At 45.0% G+C, this 15,570-nt stretch overlaps 1 protein-coding gene across 1 annotated transcript in view; it reads left to right on the top strand.

Annotated features, from left to right (window-relative positions):
* The window catches only part of LOC134908933 (cytochrome P450 2C5-like), a 128,949-nt gene that overhangs the window by 76,687 nt on the left and 36,692 nt on the right, over nucleotides 1–15,570 (top strand). Inside the window, exons 5-6 of the mRNA XM_063915187.1 lie at nucleotides 5,050–5,199; nucleotides 12,023–12,183. Of these exons, the coding sequence (XP_063771257.1) occupies nucleotides 5,050–5,199; nucleotides 12,023–12,183 (311 nt within the window). The remainder of the gene's footprint in view (nucleotides 1–5,049; nucleotides 5,200–12,022; nucleotides 12,184–15,570) is intronic.

The following is a 15,570-nucleotide window of genomic DNA, read 5'->3' on the forward strand; positions in this document are numbered from 1 at the left end:
AGCGCTGCAACCGCGGTCACAGCCTGGCATTAACATCGTGACTGATGGTTGCGATGTTCCCTGCAAACGAATAGCTGAGTAAGCCTCAGTTTACACAGGCTGTCCTTGGTAGGGGGCCTTGCGAGGCCAAGAAATATACGTCTTCAGATGTAGACCTTGGCCTCGCCACTCCTGGAAGACAGAGGTGATACGCCCCCGTTTCCGGCAATGCCCCACCCCCTAAATGCCTCTGCCTGTCAATCAAGCAGAGGCTTACGGAGGGCTTCCTGCGATCACAAAGGAACCGTTCTCCACATGCACAGTGGTCCAGGTTTTAAGGGTAACCAAGCTTGGGCACAGGTGACATTATTAGTATTTCAATCACTTTGCTTTAACCATCTGCGTTGACCCGTGGATATCCTTAAAACCAATGTTAATTTTGTCTCCTAAAATTATGACTGAAAGTAATCATTGACAGTGGTTTTATTTCAGGACTAAAATTAGACTAAAATGAAAATTAAGATCCACTGACTAATTGCGGTATCCAATTATCCACTGTAATTTACTGCAGCTAATTGATTGTCTGGGGTCTATCCAATTAGTCCCGTAAATCAGCAATCAGGATTTTTTTTTGACCTGTCCAAGAAAGAAAATAAAATCCCAGGCAAATTACTCGTTTTTATGATCGTGGCCACGAAAACACATGGGTCCGGCAACTTATTCCGTATCCTGTGTGTTTTCTTGTGAAAACGGGTCATTTTTCACATGACAATAATGGGCTCTAGCTGGATAGCCTAATAGTGGCCATTGGGCAAAAAATCGCTATAAAAGACCATTTTTTCTGTAAAATCTTTTCACGGCTAATTGGATACCCCCCTAAGACTAAAACTAAATTTAAGTATACAGATGTGGATAAATCCACAGGGAACCAGCGCTCAAACCCTATTTGTAGTGGTGAATGATACGGTTATAAAGTGAAACTAAAATCAATAATGAAAAAGCAGGTAATATACTTAAGGTTGTTTATTCTAAGATGCTGAGATACTTTCTTTCCCAACAGGTATAAATTCGGTTTAAAAGTCAATCAGTGATTGGGGCACGCTCCTGGTTTGAGCTTAAATTCTGAAGTGCAAGGTTCAATTGAAAGAACAAATGCTGTAATCTTTGTAAAGTCGAAAAAAAGAAAAAGAAAAATGCCACAAAAAAATATTAATGATAATATGTACTAAAGTCCAAACAGTTTACAAGTCTATACAGACAGCGGCGTCCCGCTAATCTGTGCTCTGAAGTGAAGGATTCTCTTGTGAAGTGATGAACAGTTGACAGCGGTAGTGTATGCTTTGGTTAGAGTGGAGAATAAGGACCCTGGACTGGCGCTATTCCTCCTGCAGCACGTCCCACAGTAGAGCGCCCGAATCAGGCCCGCTCTGTGGGGCCGCTGACCTGGGGTGTGCGCCTGTCACAGAGGCGAAGTGGACCCGGCCGGAGCTCTCCGAGTGGCTGGCCGCGCCTCTCCTCCTCCTACAGGGACTTACCTTCTCCCTTCCCCTCCGCCTTCCACTCTCCGCTGTCTCGGGCTTCTTCCGTCGCCTGGCAACCGGTTGCTTCCGGAACTCCGGATCACGTGACCGGATGGTTTACGGAAAGGATTAGCAGTACTGTCCTTCTTTGTAGTGAATATTCGTCCTCAGTCCAATGTAGTATAGATGGGTAGCTCCAACGCGTTTCGACCTGTTAGGGTCTTCCTCCCAGAGGAAGACCCTAACAGGTCGAAACGCGTTGGAGCTACCCATCTATACTACATTGGACTGAGGACGAATATTCACTACAAAGAAGGACAGTACTGCTAATCCTTTCCGTAAACCATCCGGTCACGTGATCCGGAGTTCCGGAAGCAACCGGTTGCCAGGCGACGGAAGAAGCCCGAGACAGCGGAGAGTGGAAGGCGGAGGGGAAGGGAGAAGGTAAGTCCCTGTAGGAGGAGGAGAGGCGCGGCCAGCCACTCGGAGAGCTCCGGCCGGGTCCACTTCGCCTCTGTGACAGGCGCACACCCCAGGTCAGCGGCCCCACAGAGCGGGCCTGATTCGGGCGCTCTACTGTGGGACGTGCTGCAGGAGGAATAGCGCCAGTCCAGGGTCCTTATTCTCCACTCTAACCAAAGCATACACTACCGCTGTCAACTGTTCATCACTTCACAAGAGAATCCTTCACTTCAGAGCACAGATTAGCGGGACGCCGCTGTCTGTATAGACTTGTAAACTGTTTGGACTTTAGTACATATTATCATTAATATTTTTTTGTGGCATTTTTCTTTTTCTTTTTTTCGACTTTACAAAGATTACAGCATTTGTTCTTTCAATTGAACCTTGCACTTCAGAATTTAAGCTCAAACCAGGAGCGTGCCCCAATCACTGATTGACTTTTAAACCGAATTTATACCTGTTGGGAAAGAAAGTATCTCAGCATCTTAGAATAAACAACCTTAAGTATATTACCTGCTTTTTCATTATTGATTTTAGTTTCACTTTATAACCGTATCATTCACCACTACAAATAGGGTTTGAGCGCTGGTTCCCTGTGGATTTATCCACATCTGTATACTTACCATTTAAGGGGGGGTGGGACACCCCTCATTACCAGCAGCACACCCCGCCTCAGATTAACACCTCAGTGCGCAGAGAACCCATTTCTGTATAAAACTAAATTTAACATCTTTGTCAAAATTCACACTGAAAGTAGTGTTTTACATTTTTAAAGAACAATAATGTGTTATGGATATTTGCAGAAAATAAATATGACCTGCTGTGAAGGAAATATCATTGTGTATTGTACTTGTTTGTTCTAACAAAGTTAAGGCATTATTTTGTACAGTATATGATATATGGGAGCACTACGGTAAGTCAGACTCAGCATGTAACATATTCTCAGCCTATCGAGCCTAGATTACTACACACATACTGTAATTAAACGTAAAGATAAAGCCACGCTCTCGTAGCTCTCCCAGCATAGCTAAGTGCACCCACACCGGGCCTCGCCGGGCTGTTCCAATGTTAATTGAATGGCCGCGGGTGTGATTTAGATTAACACACCGGCAAAATCACAATGAGCGTGGCTACATCTGTATGTTTCCCAAAGGAATTTTAGAGAGATGTTCATCAACAAAATCCATACAGTATCATTAATCTGTTTGCAAAAGTTATGACTAAAACTTGCAGCATGGCCCCAGCTGCCCCTACACCCCCTATACACTTGCACTGATGCCAGCCCCACCACAGGGTCACGTCACTAATGAGATCGTTTTGGGTACACATTGTCTAAATTGTACCCAGCATATGACTAAAACTAAATTTAAAATCCTTGTCAAAATAGGCACTGCTTTAAATCTGAACCATTTGGGTAACCTTGGGAACCATCGTTGGGGACCTCTGGGTTAGCTACATTCCTGTTGAACACTTTGACCATTTTCCTTTTCAGTTGACAATGGTTATTTTTGTTCACTCAGCATATAAATCAGTAGTGTCTGCTTTGTGGTCACAAATGTCATTTTTGATTAGGGATGGACAATATTACAAATACTGTTCACCAAGGTTAATGAACATCATGTAACTATCAGTGTCATTGCAAATTTGCAACCTCAGCATCACACTAAAGATTCACTTCCCATATAAGCAGTGGTGCCGATAGAGGTGCGGGGGGAGAGTGAATAAATTACCCGGGCCCAGGTCTGATGGAGGGGCCCAGTGAGGGTCCAGTAGGGGCCTGGCCTCCTCACTCTTACCTAGCAGCAGCAGCAGCTCTTTTCCTCAGCCCAGCAAAAGCTGCTGCATGCTGGGCTGCAGTGTGGCCAAGTAGGTGCTTAAAGTAATATTTTTTTCAGTATTTTTATCTAAGGATGCATGACCACCCCTCCTGTGATTAGGCCACGCCCCTTGAAAAGTACCCGGGCCCATCCCGGCTCTCGACTGCCCTGCAGACAATATGTGCACTTTATAAGTTTCTTAACAAATGACACAGTTGGTAGTTTGTGCTTGGTGTGTGGAGCTCTCCCTAATTTCTGTCCTCCCTGAGATTTCTAATCGGTTCATTTATCCATGTGCTCTTCTTGGTGTTTGCATAAACATACCGTATGTACTGTAGTCAGGGTCAGACTGGCCCACAGGGGTATAGGCGATCTCCCAGTGGGCCCCACTGCCTGAGGGCCCACCGCTTCCTCTAGGGTTCAGGTTCCAGACTGTGCACTTGTATTATACATTATACATGTTACCTAAAGGGGCCCAAACACGGTGCTATCTGTGCTAGGTGCGATTTGAGCCTACACAATTTGGAGTGTACACACGGTGCTATTTGAACTACAGTACATCCGATTTTGCATACACTACAATGTATTTATGCCCTTAATTATCAATGAGTGATAAATTGCACCAGCCAATCAGCTACTAACTGCCATGTTACAGACTGATGCCCTTATTTATCAATGTGTGATAAATTTTACTGTGAGTGATAACTTGCACCAGCCAATCATCTCCTAACTACCATGTTACTGACTGTTGCCCTTATTTATCAATAGATAATATAATAGATTAGACGGGAGCGCGCATCGCATTGAAAGGGACAATACACACGGTGCGATTTGAACTAGACGCAATGCTATTTGAACTAATAATATCTAATAGCATGCGAGAATCGCACCGTGCGTATTGTAAGCACCATTATACTGCACAGGACTATGGTGTATTTTCAACAGTGGATTAAACTGGAAATTATCATGCATAGAATATATTTATAAAGGGGCCCAGACCCTACACTCTCTATTGGTTAGCCATGCCTTTATTGGCTGGCCGCACCCCCTCAACAGGCTGGCCACACCCCTAAGCATGGGCCTCTACCACTGCATTCCCCAGGTGGGCCCTTCATGCCGCAGTTCAACACTGCCTGTAGGTAAAATAAACCCAAATCCTTTTTTGGGGAGAAGGATGTTGTCTCTCTAAATAAACACAATATAACACATTATATCATTGTTTTATTAATATGAAATTAAAATATTAAATAATATTTGTTCCTTCCACCCAGGAATTCTTTTTTCTAATGGTGAATCCTGGAAAGCGATGAGGCGGTTTACTCTTTCAACTCTACGAGATTTCGGAATGGGGAAGGAAACAATTGAAAACAGGATTGGAGAAGAAAGTGATTGTTTAGTGGAGAATATAAAATCCCGCAAAGGTCAGTGGCTACTTATTTTCCTTCTTCACCCTGTTCTGTACTTTAGGTTGCACCTAATGCTTATTTGTTATAGAACAATGGTCCTCATTCCGAGTTGTTCGCTCGCAAGGCGATTTTAGCAGAGTTGCACACGCTATGCCGCCGCCTACTGGGAGTGAATCTTAGCTTCTTAAAATTGCGAACGATGTATTCGCAATATTGCGATTACAAACTTCTTAGCAGTTTCAGAGTAGCTTCAGACTTACTCGGCATCTGCGATCAGTTCAGTGCTTGTCGTTCCTGGTTTGACGTCACAAACACACCCAGCGTTCGCCCAGACACTCCCCCGTTTCTCCAGCCACTCCCGCGTTTTTTCCGGAAACGGTAGCGTTTTTTCCCACACGCCCTTAAAACGGCCTGTTTCCGCCCAGTAACACCCATTTCCTGTCAATCACACTACGATCGCCGGTGCGAAGAAAAAGCCGTGAGTAAAAATACTATCTTCATAGCAAAATTACTTGGCGCAGTCGCAGTGCGGATATTGCGCATGCGCACTAAGCGGAAAATCACTGCGATGCGAAGAAATTTACTGAGCGAACGACTCGGAATGAGGGCCAATATATTATATAAGGTTTCAGTGCAGAATCTAGTTTGACGTTTAGCAACACAAATAAAGGGCCTAGTTCAGACTAGTGATGTGCACCGGACATTTTTCGGGTTTTGTGTTTTGGTTTTGGATTCGGTTCCGCGGACGTGTTTTGGATTCGGACGCGTTTTGGCAAAACTTTACCGAAAATTTTTTGTCGGATTCGGGTGTGTTTTGGATTCGGGTGCTTTTTTCAAAAAACCCTAAAAAACAGCTTAAATCATAGAATTTGGGGGTCATTTTGATCCCATAATATTACTAACCTCAATAACCATAATTTCCACTCATTTCCAGTCTATTCTGAACACCTCACAATATTATTTTTAGTCCTAAAATTTGCACCGAGGTCGCTGTGTGACTACGCTAAGCGACACAAGTGGCCGACACAAACACCTGGCCCATCTAGGAGTGGCACTGCAGTGTCAGACAGGATGGCACTTCAAAAAAATAGTCCCCAAACAGCACATGATGCAAAGAAAAAAAGAGGCGCACCAAGGTCGCTGTGTGACTAAGCTAAGCGGCACAAGTGGCCGACACAAACACCTGGCCCATAATGGAGTGGCAATGCAGTGTCAGACAGGATGGCACTTCAAAAAATAGTCCCCAATCAGCACATGATGCAAAGAAAAATGAAAGAAAAAAGAGGTGCAAGATGGAATTGTCCTTGGGCCCTCCCACCCACCCTTATGCTTATGTTGTATAAACAGGACATGCACACTTTAACAAACCCATCATTTCAGCTACAGGGTCTGTCACACGACTGTGACTGAAATGACTGGTTGGTTTGGGCCCCCACCAAAAAAGAAGCAATCAATCTCTCAAGATGTCCTCCTCATCATCATCCTCATCATCATCCGATTCCTCACCCCTTCCACTGTGTACATCCCCCTCCTCACAGATTATTAATTCGTCCCCACTGGAATCCACCATCTCAGGTCCCTGTGAACTTTCAGGAGGCAATTGCTGGTGACTGTCTCCACGCAGGAATTGATTATAATTCATTTTGATGAACATCATCTTCTCCACATTTTCTGGAAGTAACCTCGTACGCCGATTGCTGACAAGGTGAGCAGCTGCACTAAACACTCTTTCGGAGTACACACTGGAGGGAGGGCAATTTAGGTAGAATAAAGCCAGTTTATGCAAGGGCCTCCAAATTGCCTCTTTTTCCTGCCAGTATACGTACGGACTGTCTGACGTGCCTACTTGGATGCGGTCACTCATATAATCCTCCACCATTCTTTCAATGGTGACAGAATCATATGCAGTGACAGTAGACGACATGTCAGTAATCGTTGGCAGGTCCTTCAGTCCGGACCAGATGTCAGCACTCGCTCCAGACTGCCCTGCATCACCGCCAGCGGGTGGGCTCGGAATTCTTAGCCTTTTCCTCGCACCCCCAGTTGCGGGAGAATGTGAAGGAGGAGATGTTGACGGGTCACGTTCCACTTCACTTGACAATTTTCTCACCAGCAGGTCTTTGAACCTCTGCAGACTTGTGTCTGCCGGAAAGAGAGATACAACGCAGGTTTTAAATCTAGGATCGAGCACGGTGGCCAAAATGTAGTGCTCTGATTTCAACAGATTGACCACCCGTGAATACTGGTTAAGCGAATTAAGGGCTCCATCCACCAGTCCCACATACCTAGCGGAATCGCTCTGTTTTAGCTCCTCCTTCAATGTCTCCAGCTTCTTCTGCAAAAGCCTGATGAGCGGAATGACCTGACTCAGGCTGGCAGTGTCTGAACTGACTTCACGTGTGGCAAGTTCAAAGGGTTGCAGAACCTTGCACAACGTTAAAATCATTCTCCACTGCGCTTGATTCAGGTGCATTCCCCCTCCTTTGCCTATATCGTGGCCAGATGTATAGGCTTGAATGGCCTTTTGCTGCTCCTCCATCCTCTGAAGCATATAAAGGTTGAATTCCACCTCGTTACCACCTCTTGCTTCAGGTGATGGCAGGGCAGGTTCAGGATTGTTTGGTGGTGCTCCAGTCTTCTGTACACTGTGGCTGAATGCCGAAAGTGGCCCACAATTCTTCGGTCCACCGACAGCATCTCTTGCACGCCCCTGTCGTTTTTTAAATAATTCTGCACCACCAAATTCAATGTATGAGCAAAACATGGGACGTGCTGGAATTTGCCCACATGTAATGCACGCACAATATTGCTGGCGTTGTCCGATGTCACAAATCCCCAGGAGAGTCCAATTGGGGTAAACCATTCTGTGATGATCTTCCTCAGTTTTCGTAAGAGGTTGTCAGCTGTGTGCCTCTTATGGAAAGCGGTGATACAAAGCGTAGCCTGCCTAGGAACGAGTTGGCGTTTACGAGATGCTGCTACTGGTGCCACCACTGCTGTTCTTGCTGCGGGAGGCAATACATCTACCCAGTGGGCTGTCACAGTCATATAGTCCTGAGTCTGCCCTGCTCCAACTGTCCACATGTCCGTGGTTAAGTGGACATTGGGTACAACTGCATTTTTTAGGACACTGGTGACTCTTTTTCTGAGGTCTGTGTACATTTTCGGTATCGCCTGCCTAGAGAAATGGAACCTAGATGGTATTTGGTACCGGGGACACAATACCTAAATCAAGTCTCTAATTGCCTCTGAATTAACGGTGGATACCGGAACCACGTTTCTCACCGCCCAGGCTGCCAAGACCTGAGTTATCTGCTTTGCAGCAGGATGACTGCTGTGATATTTCATCTTCCTCGCAAAGGACTGTTGGACAGTCAATTGCTTACTGGAAGTAGTGCAAGTGGTCTTCCGACTTGCCCTCTGGGATGACGATCGACTCCCAGCAGCAACAACAGCAGCGCCAGCAGCAGTAGGCGTTACACTCAAGGATGCATCGGAGGAATCCCAGGCAGGAGAGGACTCGTCAGACTTGCCAGTGACATGGCCTGCAGGACTATTGGCTTTCCTGGGTAAGGAGGAAATTGACACTGAGGGAGTTGGTGGTGTGGTTTGCAGGAGCTTGGTTACAAGAGGAATTGATTTAGTGGTCAGTGGACTGCTTCGGCTGTCATCCAAAGTTTATGAACTTGTCACTGACTTTTTATGAATGCGCTGCAGGTGACGTATAAGGGAAGATGTTCCGAGGTGGTTAACGTCCTTACCCCTACTTATTACAGCTTGACAAAGGCAACACACGGCTTGACACCTGTTGTGCGCATTTGTGTTAAAATAATTCCACACAGAAGAGCTGATTTTTTTTTGTATTTTGACCAGCCATGTCAATGGCCATATTCGTCCCACGGACAACAGGTGTCTCCCCGGGTGCCTGACTTAAACAAACCACCTCGCCATCAGAATCCTCCTTGTCAATTTCCTTCCCAGCGCCAGCAAGACCCATATCCTCATCCTGGTGTACTTCAACAGTGACATCTTCAATTTGACTATCAGGAACTGGACTGCGGGTGCTCCTTCCAGCACTTGCAGGGGGTGTGCAAATGGTGGAAGGCGCAAGCTCTTCCCGTCCAGTGTTGGGAAGGTCAGGCATTGCAACCGACACAATTGGACTCTCCTTGGGTATTTGTGATTTAGAAGAACGTACAGTTCTTTGCTGTGCTTTTGCCAGCTTAACTCTTTTCATTTTTCTAGCAAGAGGATGAGTGCTTCCATCCTCATGTGAAACTGAACCACTAGCCATGAACATAGGCCAGGGCCTCAGCCATTCCTTGCCACTCCGTCTCGTAAATGGCATATTGGCAAGTTTACGCTTCTCCTCAGACACTTTTAATTTTGATTTTTGGGTCATTTTACTGAACTTTTTTTGGGGGGATTTTACATGCTCTCTACTATGACATTGGGCATCGGCCTTGGCAGACGACGTTGATGGCATTTCATCGTCTCGGCCATGACTAGTGGCAGCAGCTTAAACACGAGGTGGAAGTGGATCTTGTTCTTTCCCTATTTTAACCTCCACATTTTTGTTCTCCTTATTTTAATATGTGGAATTATATGTCAGTATCAATAGCAATCGCCTACTACTATATATACTGCGCACAACTAAAATGCACCACAGGTATAGAATGTAGATGAATAGTATACTTAATGACGACACAGAGGTAGGTACAGCAGTGGCCTTCCGTACCGTACTGCTATATATAGTATACTGGTGGTCACTGTGTCAGCAAACTGCAAAACTAAAATGTACCACAGGTATAGAATGTAGATGGACAGTATACTTAATGATGAGACAGAGGTAGGTACAGCAGTGGCCTTCCGTACCGTACTGCTATATATAGTATACTGGTGGTCACTGTGTCAGCAAACTGCAAAACTAAAATGCACCACAGGTATAGAATGTAGATGGATAGTATACTTAATGACGACACAGAGGTAGGTACAGCAGTGGCCTTCCGTACCGTACTGCTATATATAGTATACTGGTGGTCACTGTGTCAGCAAACTGCAAAACTAAAATGCACCACAGGTATAGAATGTAGATGGATAGTATACTTAATGACGACACAGAGGTAGGTACAGCAGTGGCCTTCCGTACCGTACTGCTATATATAGTATACTGGTGGTCACTGTGTCAGCAAAACTCTGCACTGTACTCCTCCTATATAATATTATACTGGTGGTCCCGACTCCCCAGTCCCCACAATAAAGCAGCACACTGAGCACAGATATAGAGTGTTTTTCAGGCAGACAACGTATAATGGTGGTCACTGTCCGCAAAACTCTGCACTGTACTCCTCCTATATAATATTAATTATACTGGTGGTCCCCAGTCCCCACAATAAAGCAGCACACTGAGCACAGATATGGAGTGTTTTTCAGGCAGACAACGTATACTGGTGGTCACTGTCAGCAAAACTCTGCACTGTACTCCTGCTATATAATACAGCTGCTCCCCAGTCCCCACAATTAAGCAGTGTGAGCACAGATATATATGCAGCACACTGAGCACAGATATAGAGCGTTTTTTTCAGGCAGAGAACGGATGACTGGTGGTCACTGATCAGCAAAACTCTGCACTGTACTCCTGCTATATAATACAGCTTCTCCCCAGTCCCCACAATTAAGCAGTGTGAGCACAGATATATATGCAGCACACTGAGCACAGATATGGAGCGTTTTTTTCAGGCAGAGAACGGATAACTGGTGGTCACTGATCAGCAAAACTCTGCACTGTACTCCTCCTATATTATACAGCTGCTCCCCAGTCCTCCCCACAATGAATTAAGCAATAATGCACAATCAAATTCAACAATAACGGAGAGGACGCCAGCCACGTCCTCTCCCTAACATTTGCAATGCACGAGTGAAAATGGCGGCGACGCGCGGCTGCTTATATAGAATCCGAATCTCGCGAGAATCCGACAGCGGGATGATGACATTCGGGCGCTCGGGTTAGCCGAGCAAGGCGGGAAGGTTCGAACCTGCCTCGGATCCGTGTAAAAAGGGTGAAGTTTGGGGGGGTTCGGTTTCTGAGAAACCGAACCCGCTCATCACTAGTTCAGACCTGGTCTTACAAAGGCTATTTTTTGCACTGCTGCGATCAGGTAGTCGCCGCCTACAGGAGAGGGGGGAATCGCTGTGCAGGGCTGTAAATATTGTGCAGAGAGCTGTCTCTGCACAGCTCAGGACTTACTCACCCGCTGCAATAAACCAGGACGGAGCTGACGTCAGGATCCCAGCCGGGCACACCTGTGTTCACATGGACTCTCCCTGAAAACGGTCAGTTGACGTTCACGAACGGCCTCTTCCTGTAACTCTTCAAGCGATCGCTGGTGCGATCACTTTCTTCGTTAGATCCGACATTCCGGGAGCATTACGACCCATGTGCAGGCGCACTTCAGACCTGATCGCATCGCTGCGAAAAAATGACAGAGTGTGATCAGCTTTGAATGACCCCCAACGTTTTTTGTATCGCTGTGAGCCATGATCTGTGCAGATGTTCCATTCCTACTGTTGGTCTGCTTCAAATGATGTCAGAAAATGTATCACACTTAAAAATAATACATGTAAAACAAGTCACTGATGTCACGTCACTCTAATGATTGTTTATGCCAAAAAAACCTGTATGGGGGGGGGGGGGGTTACTATAATCCCAAAAAATAAATTTCTGTGGCAAATATTAGCTTAATTATGAGTATTAGTTAAAGATGGAATTACCATTTTAGAGATTTAAAAATATTATTTATGCTACATACAGTAGATGTCCTTTTCTCTGTAATTGCAGGCAAACCGTTTGAAAATACCGCGATTTTAACTGCTGCTGTTGCCAACGTAATTGTTTACGTATTACTGAGCCAGCGATTTGATTATGATGATCCAATAATATTGAAGCTTTTGAACATGATCAATGAAAATACCAAATTAGTTGGTTGCCCTAGGTCCATGGTAAGGCATACAATTTTTTATTTAGATTAAAAAAAAAAAAAAAATCTGCTCCGTCCTTAAAAATGTTCAAGTTTCTCCTTCAAAGCATATATTTCGATGTAATGGCAGTGTACTGTACATCGATGTGAAATCATTGTCATCAAACTTGTTGCCTTTTATTTTCGCCCTTATAGTAGAACCTCTTGCCTCTAAGAACCGTAGCTTCTATAACTGGGATACGCATAGGCCCCTCAGAATATAAAATTTTGCTTTATGCGGATGATATTCAAGCTAACTCTATTTAAGGGGCAGACTAGATGGGCCAAGTGGTTCTTATCTGCCGTCAAATTCTGTGTTTCTATCTAATCCTTTTATCTTGTTCCAAATTATTAAAATCATACAAGAATTCGGTTCGATTTCTAATTTTAAAATGAATGCTTCCAAAACAGAAGTCTTAGACCTTAATATCACAACTTCTCTTAGGCATTACTCACAACTCTACGCAGCTAACTACCCCAGGCTTCTCCATACAATTACAGAAGACCTCCATAGATGGTCTAATCAGTTTATACCCGAGAGAACGCTCTAAAGATAAATATTCTCCCGTGATTGTTGTATCTCCTGTAGGCTCTTTTGGTGATGATCCCTGTGACAGCCTTTCTAACTTGAGAAACGATTCACGCACTTCCTTTGGGCTGTCAAGAAACCACTTGTGTGACTACAACCTTACATAATGCGACCACAGAGGGGGGAAAGGGGGTTCCAAATATCAAACTGTACTTTTATGCGGCCCACTTATCCCAAGAAGTTCTCTGGCATTTGGATCAGTCCTCATGTACTGTACGTAGGTTTAGTTGAAGTCTGATGTATCTCATATTTTCACTATCTCTTCCCTCCTATGGATACCCTGCCCGCACAGGCCTCCTGGTTGGTACACAACCATAGCACTTACTCTATCACTATGGGACAGGCTTAATTTTTCCCCACTCCCCCACCCCACCCTTCACCATCTTTGGGATAATCCGTCCTTCCCTGATGGAAAGGACAAACATACCTTCAGACACTGGAGGGAAGTAGGCCTTCAATTTATTAATGACATTGCCTTATTGCGCTCTTTTCCATCTTTCGTGGATATGCAGGATAGATATGGGTTCCCCTCACAGTGATGCTATCAATACTTGCAACTACGTAGTCTCACTCTTCATCCATTCCCGCGGGTAGTTCTTTGATTAGGTCTACTCTCGAATTTCTATGTTTTCTCCTTTTAAGGGCCTCTTGTCACAATATACTGCCTTTTGCTTACACATAACCTGCCACCTCTAGCTTCCCATGAGCAAACATGGGAATGTGACATAAGTGAACAACTAGGACAGGAAACCTGGGAACAAATAAGGAACAACTTAGGGGTCTATTTACTAAGCCTTAGATGGATATAAAGTGAATGGAGATGAAGTACCAGCCAACCAGCTCCTAACTACCATGTCACAGGCTGGGTTGGGAAAATGTCAGTTTGGAGGTGATTGGCTGGTACTTTATCTCCATCCAAGGCTTAGTAAATAGACCCCCTAGTCTCTTTGGCCACCTCTATTAGGTATAGAGAAAACACCCTTAAAATGTATGTCCGCTGGTATGTGGTCCCAAAGCGACTGAAAAGAATCCTTCCTTCTACCTCAGATCTGTGTTGGTGGGGTTGTGGACAGGAAGGCACCTTGCTCCATATATTTTGGGCATGTTCTAGGCTAGCCCCAATCTGGATGGCTATCCGGGGCCTTGCTCTATTGATAGTATTATTCAGTGAGTGAATTGCTGTATCTCTCCTTCCCCTCACCTATTTTTTCTTTTGTCTTCCCTCCCTCCTTCCCATTTTGACAGTGTTTATGAAAAACCTTTCAGTGTGGAGAAGTGAGCCAGTGGAGAAGTTGCCCATGGCAACCAATCAGCATTGAAGTAACATTTATAATTTGCATACTATACAACTATACGGAGCAGCTTATTGGTTGCTATGGGCAATTTCTCCACAGGCTAATTCTCCACTCCTTTCACTGCTTCATAAATAGACCCCCTGGCCTTTTAACACTATCATTCAACATTTAGCAATTTATGACCACTGTTCTATGCATGAGAACTATGTATTATTAGCAGTATTTAGCAGGTGCCTTTGTTTCTCTGTTCTGGTGCTGATACAATATATTACAGTATGCTCCAATGCTTTTTGGCTGGCACAAAACAAAGGCACATTTTTTTGATCTACACAGATGGTTAAAATATGGAATAAAAGACACATTGCATTGCAATTAATCCTACTAGTACAATTGGTTGAAACAGACAATCAGGATATGAGTCAGTTGGCACGTTTCTTAAAACCATTTAATACAGACATGTAAAAGACAATGGGGGTCATTCTGAGTTGATCGTAGCTGTTCTAAATTTAGCACAGCTACGATCAGACACTCAGACATGCAGGGGGATGCCCAGAACAGGGCTAGTCCGCTCCGCATGTCAGTGCCGGTCCCCCCCCTACAGAAATGCAAAAGCATCGAACAGCGGCTATGCTTTTGCATTTCAGGAGTAACTCCCGGCCAGTGCAGCTCCTGCGTTGGCCGGACCGCGCCCCCTCCCACCCAGCGACCGCCTCTGCCTGTCAATCAGGCAGAGGCGATAGCTACAATACAACGGTACATACACAGATCCGACCCGTTTGCTGCACTTCGATAAACTGCAGCGAGCGATCAGGTCGGAATTACCCCCAATATACAGTACAAGATGGCTGGAATGGAGGACAAAAGTCACACCAGTGTTATTAACCCATAGTGATACCACACCAGGGAGACAATATTTTTCTTTCAAGTTTGCATCTTAGTGGCAGCGAAAAGCCGCTCACAGTGCTTAAGTTAGAGTTGTTCACAGCAGCAAATTTGTTAACAGTTGGACAAAACCATGTTCACTGCTGGGGGGCAGATGTAACATGTGCAGAGAGAGTTAATTTGGGTGTGGTGTGTTCAAACTGAAATCTAAATTGCAGTGTAAAAATAAAGCAGCCAGTATTTACCCTGCACAGAAACAAAATAACCCACCCAAATCTAACTCTCTCTGCACATGTTATATCTGCATCCCCTGCAGTGCACATGGTTTTGCCCAACTGCTAGCAAATTTGCTACTGCGATCAACTCTGAATTACCCCCACAGTGTGTTAGGGATGCTGGGCTGTGACTTCAACAGGAATTGGTATATCACGCCAATAAAGTCACAGATGAAGCGCAGCGGACCTTAGCATGAGTAAAAGCCACCACAGCTCGCATAGGAGCCCTTTCACACAGATACAGATTCAGTCGCACACAGATGTACAAATGTCGCACACCTCAGTTGTCAGTGCATGCTCGCTATACAGTTCTGTCACCACCAGTTTTT

The sequence above is a fragment of the Pseudophryne corroboree genome, chromosome 4 (assembly GCF_028390025.1).
Source record: "Pseudophryne corroboree isolate aPseCor3 chromosome 4, aPseCor3.hap2, whole genome shotgun sequence".
In the NCBI taxonomy this organism is placed as follows: Eukaryota; Metazoa; Chordata; class Amphibia; order Anura; family Myobatrachidae; genus Pseudophryne; species Pseudophryne corroboree.